The sequence below is a fragment of the Anomalospiza imberbis genome, chromosome 15 (genome assembly GCF_031753505.1).
Source record: "Anomalospiza imberbis isolate Cuckoo-Finch-1a 21T00152 chromosome 15, ASM3175350v1, whole genome shotgun sequence".
Taxonomy (NCBI): Eukaryota; Metazoa; Chordata; class Aves; order Passeriformes; family Viduidae; genus Anomalospiza; species Anomalospiza imberbis.
In genome coordinates this window covers 15,091,567-15,098,037 of record NC_089695.1, presented here as the reverse complement: position 1 = coordinate 15,098,037, position 6,471 = coordinate 15,091,567, and the positions used below count along the sequence as shown (strand labels likewise).

Sequence of the window (6,471 nt, the reverse complement as noted above, 5' to 3'; positions counted from 1 at the left end):
TTTGGATGCAGCCCAGGACAAGGCTGGTCTCCAGGTTGTGAGTGCACACTGCTGGCTCATGTACAGCCTCTCATCCACCAGCACCTTCAAGTCCTTCTTGGAAAAGCATCTCCCATTTTGCCAGCCCACTGCCCTCCGGCCAGGTCGTCAGTGCCAGCAGCAAAGCTCACCACAGTCAGTAGAGAGGCAAAAAAAATAGAATTTTGCCTGGAAAAATGGAATCTTTTTGGTTTTCTGAGGTGCTGGGTAGCTGTGATCTGCAGGATAAGTGTGAGGCTCTTGGTGCTCAGGGACCATGTCATGGGGCACTGGCATATGGACAAGGCTGGAGATGGGTCAACATGGAGATGACTTGTTGGGTTCTTTCTCCTGGCAAAGGCTCTGGAGCAAGGGCTTTAGTGCTCTGTATTTAGCAAATGCAATTGCAGGTTATAAGAAGGCTAAAAATCTATTGCTCGAACACTGGAAGTCTAGGAAAGCAAAACAAAATTCTTGATGCAAAAAAAGAGCCTCCCTGTTATGCCAGAGCCTGGCTCTCTCCTTGGGCACATCCCTGCCTTCTCCCTGGCGCTCCGTCAGTAATTTGCTCACAGCTTTTTACAGGGATCACCAGAGCAAACCACATTTTTCAGGAAGGTCCTCTGAGTGTTGGGGAAAGGGGACTGCTGTGTGTGTAAGAAATCCCAGCACGAGATGTGGTGATGCTTCCATTTTATTGGGGTTTCAGCAGGTGAGGGGACAGCTTTGTGCTCTCATCGCTCATCTCAGTTTAAGCAAAGTTGTTGCGGGGAGTTTGGCACATTCCTCTGTTCTTGATGCGCACGTTGTCGCTTCTTTGCCTGCAAGAGAGGTTAAAAATGTTGGGGGGCTGCCCTCGGGTCCCTGAGACACAGCAGAGCCTGGCTCAGGGGAGAAAGGCAGAAAGAAAGGAAAATACTGCTTAAATTATCATCTAAGTGGTATTCACAGCAAGCAAGGCCACATATTCTTGACAGGGAGTTCAGGGTTACCATGGACATGTGTTAATTAATTCCAATAAGCTCAAGAGTGCTTTCTGACACTTCCTGGCAGGATAATTCACCTCTGTGCTGCAGGACAGCACTGAGACACCTCTAATGCCTGTCTGACTGCAGACAATGAAGGTTATGATTTTGTTTTGTAGGTTTTTAGAAACAAAAGACCGCCACTGTGTCTCACTTGGGTTTGGCCTGCTCCCAGCCTCCCCTCCCAATTGCTTCTGCAGCAAAAGTGAGGAAAATATTATAAAGGTACCTTTAAAAAACTATTTTCTTCTTTTTGCCCAATAGTGGACATGCTTCCTCTGAATTGTTCCATTTTCACACAGAATCATGATGTTCTCCTCTTTGGAAAGACAGATCCATTTCTCAGGTGCATTAGAGAAATGCTGGTAAAATGATTTGCTTTTTGCAAAAACCATTTTGCATGCTGGTCACAGTGAAGTGACCAAAGGCGACAAGTGAGACACTGCTGCCACAGGGACCCGCCAGATGCTCAGTTATTCCCAGAATCCTTGCAGGCTTCCAGCTCTTGTCAGGCCAGTTACACACACAAAACTGCAAATGACACTTCATTCTGCCTCCTGGCTGAATTCTCCCCATGGACCAAGGCTTTATAGATGAGGACACTCCGTTTATCTCTCCCCCAAGACATTTGGCACCAGGCAGCTTCAGAGTCCTGAATAAAGCTTCAGAGCCCAGATGGCCCTGGCCAGGAGACCAAAAGGCTGTTCCTAACCTCAGAATTCCATCACTTGGGAACAGAACAGGGGAGCTGCAAGGCTTGGGGCTGTGACCCACAGGAGCAGCACATTTCCAGCTGCAGCTGCTTGGAGCTTGCACAAGCAGGAGTTTTAGGAGCTCTGGGAATGCAGCGCCTGTCAACACAAGGCAAATGCAGCACCAGCTTCTCATCCATCCCACCCCTCTTCTGACTCCTGCCTGGCTCTGAATACACCACCAGCCCAGTCCTTCCCTTTCTTGTACCCCAATTTCCCTTCTTGTGAGCTCCCATCCCCTGTGAAGCTGCCCTCTGCTCTGGGGAGATGGAGCATCCTGGATGCCACTTGGCACAGCTGACTGTGGAGCCTTCCTCGCTCACTTTACCCTGCTCTTGGTCTGTGGCCAAAGCCCTAATGATGTTGTGTCTGATGAACCTCCCACCCCCATCTGTTGCACAATACAGGGACAGCTGGTGCTGGGCTGCTGGCTTCCAGCAGGGTCATTACCACCCTGCCAGGCCGTGCCGGGTCATTAACTGTGGTGCCTTTGCTGAGGAGATCCCACTCCGCCTCTCTCTGCCTGACTGCATCATACTCAGCCTTGAAAGGTGAACCAGCATTTGAGCAGGCCAGGAGCAGAATATGTGGCAGCAGCCTGGGTTAATGAAGCAAAGAGGGGACAACCCAACTGGCAATATTTATCCAGGCTCTTTTTTTTTCCTGGTGATCTGAATTCTGTTCCTTGTTCCAGCAGAGTTAGCAGGGAGGCGATGCTCCTGAAAGCAGAATTTGGCTCCACAAACCCACGCATCCAGAGACAGAAAAGCTGGACTTTGAGCTTCTGCTACAAATGTCTCTGCTGATGGCAGATGGGCCTGTGAACCTGATCACCAAAAATCCCTGCCTACACCAGGTGAAGTCAAGGGTGAAGCTCCCTTAGCCGTGCAGCCTGGGGCATCTGGCTCCAGATAAGACTCAATCTTCCCAAAAGAGATTTTTGAACCACTTAATAGCATTGAGTTGGAAGTAATTCCTTCACTTGTCTGACACAGAGTGCTTCCAATGTATAAATATATTTTAAATTACCTAGGGCCCAAGCCAGATGAAATGTATCAAGTCTTGCCAGAGACATCCTTAGCATTTGGACCTGGCCTTCTGCTAGAACAGTGCAATCTGGCACCAGCACAGATTAAATATAAAACTCATTCTTAAAAATACCCAGAGCAAATTGTGTCCTTTCATAAGCAGAGAAGACAGAAAGCAAAGCTCAGCTATAAATTTCTGGGGTGAAAAAACACAGTTTTTTCCTCAGCCACCACACATCTGAGGTCATCTGGAAAAATATCCTTCAGCCCGTGTGCTAGATCTGGGCAGACTTCGAGGACTTTGCCATTTGTCTGAGATCCTGGATGCCAGCCAGCTCTTGCTGCTGCTTGGCAGCTGCAGGTGTGGGGAGATTTTTGCTTGTGGGCAGCGTGTGTGCTGCGAGCCACACACAGCGTGCCCGTTCCTCGGCTGGAGTCCACGTGCTCAGAGCAGCTGTGCGGGAGGCCAGATCTGTGCCAGATGTGCTGGGCTCACTGCCCAAGCTCCACCCAGCTGCATGCAAACAGCTTTCTTTCTAGGAAATCCCAGATATATGTGGTAGCCCTCATCTGTGTGGCATTCAGACTTGCAGCAGTTCCGGATACTCACAGGTTGTGAAGGCACAGCAGGCACTCGTTGCTGTACAGGAGGTTATCCGTGCCACAGATGGGGTCAAACTCCCTTGTGCACCCTCTTCTCAGGTTGAAATTCCCACAAGATGGCTGGAGACACAAAAGGTTAATTTTGAAAATATTAAGCCTGCTCTCAATTTACCAGAGGAGCTTTGCTTTCCCAGGGAGGTGCACATTTTGTCTGTCTTCATAACCCATCCTCAGAGCTCTGCTGTGAGCTCTCAGAAACACTAGGACCATCTGCCACCATGTCCCTTGGCCAGCTGAACTCCACCTGGCACTGCACACCCTTAGGAGCAACAGCGTAAATAGTGCTCCGTGGGCACTGCCTGAGCATGTTCTTCCCAGTTTTTATTTTTATGCCACAGCAATACCTGTCCTCACACTTGCAAGCCAGAGGCTAAGGGGACTCCTGACTTTCTTGGCAGGTAACAGCAATATTTAGCTTTTTAGGAACTTTTCTTTCAGTGTTTGGGGGAAATGCAGTGGAAAACCAGTATCATCACTGGGATTTTGCTGTGGCACCGCAGGTGGAAGGGGGTTCCAAGCACTGGCATTTTTGGGCTGTCAACCCACTCTGCTTCACTGTATTTAGCAATGGTGGCTCCCCAGTGTTTGGGTTAGTGCTGCCTCACTTGTGCTACGTAAAAGAGGAAACTTCACCTCTGTTCCTCTGAAAGCAGCTGCATCCATCTCGGCATTTCCTAGAGAAAGAGGAGAGAGAGACAGAGAGAGAGGGAGAGAAGACACCTTAGCACGCATGACTCGGGCTGGTTTCAAGGGGGACAGAATAAAGACAGTTTAGGCTGAGGATTGTATGTCTTCACTCAAACATCTTTGTCCTAGAAAATAATTTTTCCCCTTGGAGTGCCCACATTTATCCTCCCTGCTGTGTCACCCTCCTTCCTCTGGCAGAAACACTGTAATGGTGCAAGGCCCTGCCAAGGCAAAATGCACCTCTAGAGATGTCAGCTGCCAGCTGTCAGGGAGCTAAGGTGGCTTTTGTCCTGTCTTACCACATGTTCATGAGTACCTGAGAAACTCCTGCTGGCACTGGACAGGTGCTGGAGTAAATCCAGGGCGGATTTTCTACTGTTACTCTATTTTTACCACAAGCAAGCAGAGCAAAAGATAAGTTGTTGAAAGTCTCTACTAGAAGGAGACCCTGAGGTCTCACATCAAAGCTGGTGGGATCAAGCCATGACTTTGGTGGGCTTCTCCATGGAGAATCTGGGCCTGAGCTGGCAGCTGGGATCACATGGGTGGAATACACGGTGGGTGTGTTTTGAAAAACAACCTGAATTTATTGGCAAAAGGCAGAACTGAGAAGGAGATCCTGGGCTTTTTATAAACCCAGATGTCATCTGCATGGAGGATTTATCCTACATCTGTATTAACAACCAGCATGGCCCAGTGAAGCACTTTGGTGCTGAGGAGCTGGTAGCCACACTGTTTAATATTTCAAGGATTTTACTTTGGGCTAGCACTGGTCCAGACCCAGGAGCTGCAGCTCACTACATGCTCAGTTCATCTGAAATGAGCCCAGATTTTGTGCTCAGACAGCCTCTGTGCAGTAAACAGGATGACAGAGGACCTGCTTCAGAAGCACCCTCCTGCTTGGAATGAGCCCACTAAAGCAGGACCTGAGGAGCAGCAACAGCTCATGTTCTCATCCCTCTGCACCATATGGGATTTTGAAAACACAGTTGGCTTAAACATTGGCTTTGGTAGTGAGAGCTGCATTTTCCCTTGCATAGATTCATTTCCTGTCTTCTTGGATTTGCTTTTTTAAAACCAGAATAGCACCTATTCACTCTGAAAGGATCACACTGTCCTAGAAATCACCAGTTACAGGACAAATCCTACCCCTGAAGAAAGAGTGTCGGCCCAGCAGGTCCGTTCGTTTTGGGGAGCAAGTGCACCCTTTCAAAGCCTTTGCTTTAGGTTTGCTCACGGACAGGTACAGGTTTAATGCACATTGACCATTGCAGCATTCCCTGCCCAGGGCCGCAGCAAGGTCCCAGCACCAGCTGGTCTCTTCCCACACTCACCTTCCCATGTGGCAGACCTGGGAGAGGAAATAGCTCCTAAGCAAAATGCTGGACTCACCTTGGTAGAAGAAGAGTGCCAGGGAGAGGAGCAGGAAAACACCAGCTACCTTCATGGTCGAGGTGATGTTTTACTGAGCACAGCAGAGAGAAACCAGGACGCTCCTCAATGTCTCAGAGATCCTGTCTCTGGCACTCTGCTGGGACCTTTATACCTTTCCCCACGCCTGGCACCACACCACACAGCCAGCTCCACCCTGCAGTCCTGTGGTGACAACATTCAAAGTACGGGGACAACACCAGGTGGCAACTGGCTCATTGGAGGGCGCAAGGATGAAAGCCTCTCCCAAACCAATGGAGGAAATAATCCTTATCTCCAGCAAGGACTGGGGCCCTGTCCCAGGTGTGGGGGTCAGCCCTGGGTCTGCACTCCTGTGATAAAGCAACGTTGTACAAAGAACCAAGACTGGAGAAATGGGCAGGACAGCAAGGGAAATACAGTTAGCAGCACTGTGGCTTTGATTAATGACCCTGCTGCTGCCACTTGCAGGGTGAAAGTCTCTGCTGAAGCCACCTCTGGGTGAAGATGGCTTTGATCCACACACACCTTTCCTGGTGTGATCCACAGAGCAGAGCTGGGGTGCTGCAGCTCCCCTTCCCTCCCTGGGCAGGCAGGAATGGGAGCAAGGATTGCTCTGGAGAGCACACAGAGCTTGCCTGTGCCTTGGGCTTGCTCATGGCTGCAGATCCAGCGCTGCTGTTTTGACTGCACATCTCTGATTGCAGACAGCAGCTGAAATGAGCTGCTGGGTCGGACGCTGCTCCCTTCCCCTCTCCCTGCCTGCAGCTGGGAGTAAACCCTGGGGATTTCCCACAGTTACACCACCAGTGGTGCATTGCAGAGAGTGGATCAGTCCCTCGGGGATTAGAAGGATTAATTAATGTTTCTAAAGCACTTTGATATCTC

General features: G+C 49.8%; 1 protein-coding gene across 1 annotated transcript; it reads right to left on the bottom strand.

Annotated features, from left to right (window-relative positions):
- Nucleotides 1–696: 696 nt before the first annotated feature.
- Nucleotides 697–5,723, bottom strand: LOC137483170 (pancreatic secretory trypsin inhibitor-like). Its single transcript, XM_068206056.1, has 4 exons — nt 5,566–5,723; nt 4,120–4,160; nt 3,434–3,546; nt 697–839 (listed from the first exon to the last, which is right to left on the bottom strand). The coding sequence occupies exons 1-4, from the start codon at nt 5,618–5,620 to the stop codon at nt 770–772; spliced, it is 279 nt and encodes a 92-aa protein (XP_068062157.1). The 5' UTR covers nt 5,621–5,723; the 3' UTR covers nt 697–769.
- Nucleotides 5,724–6,471: the final 748 nt, after the last annotated feature.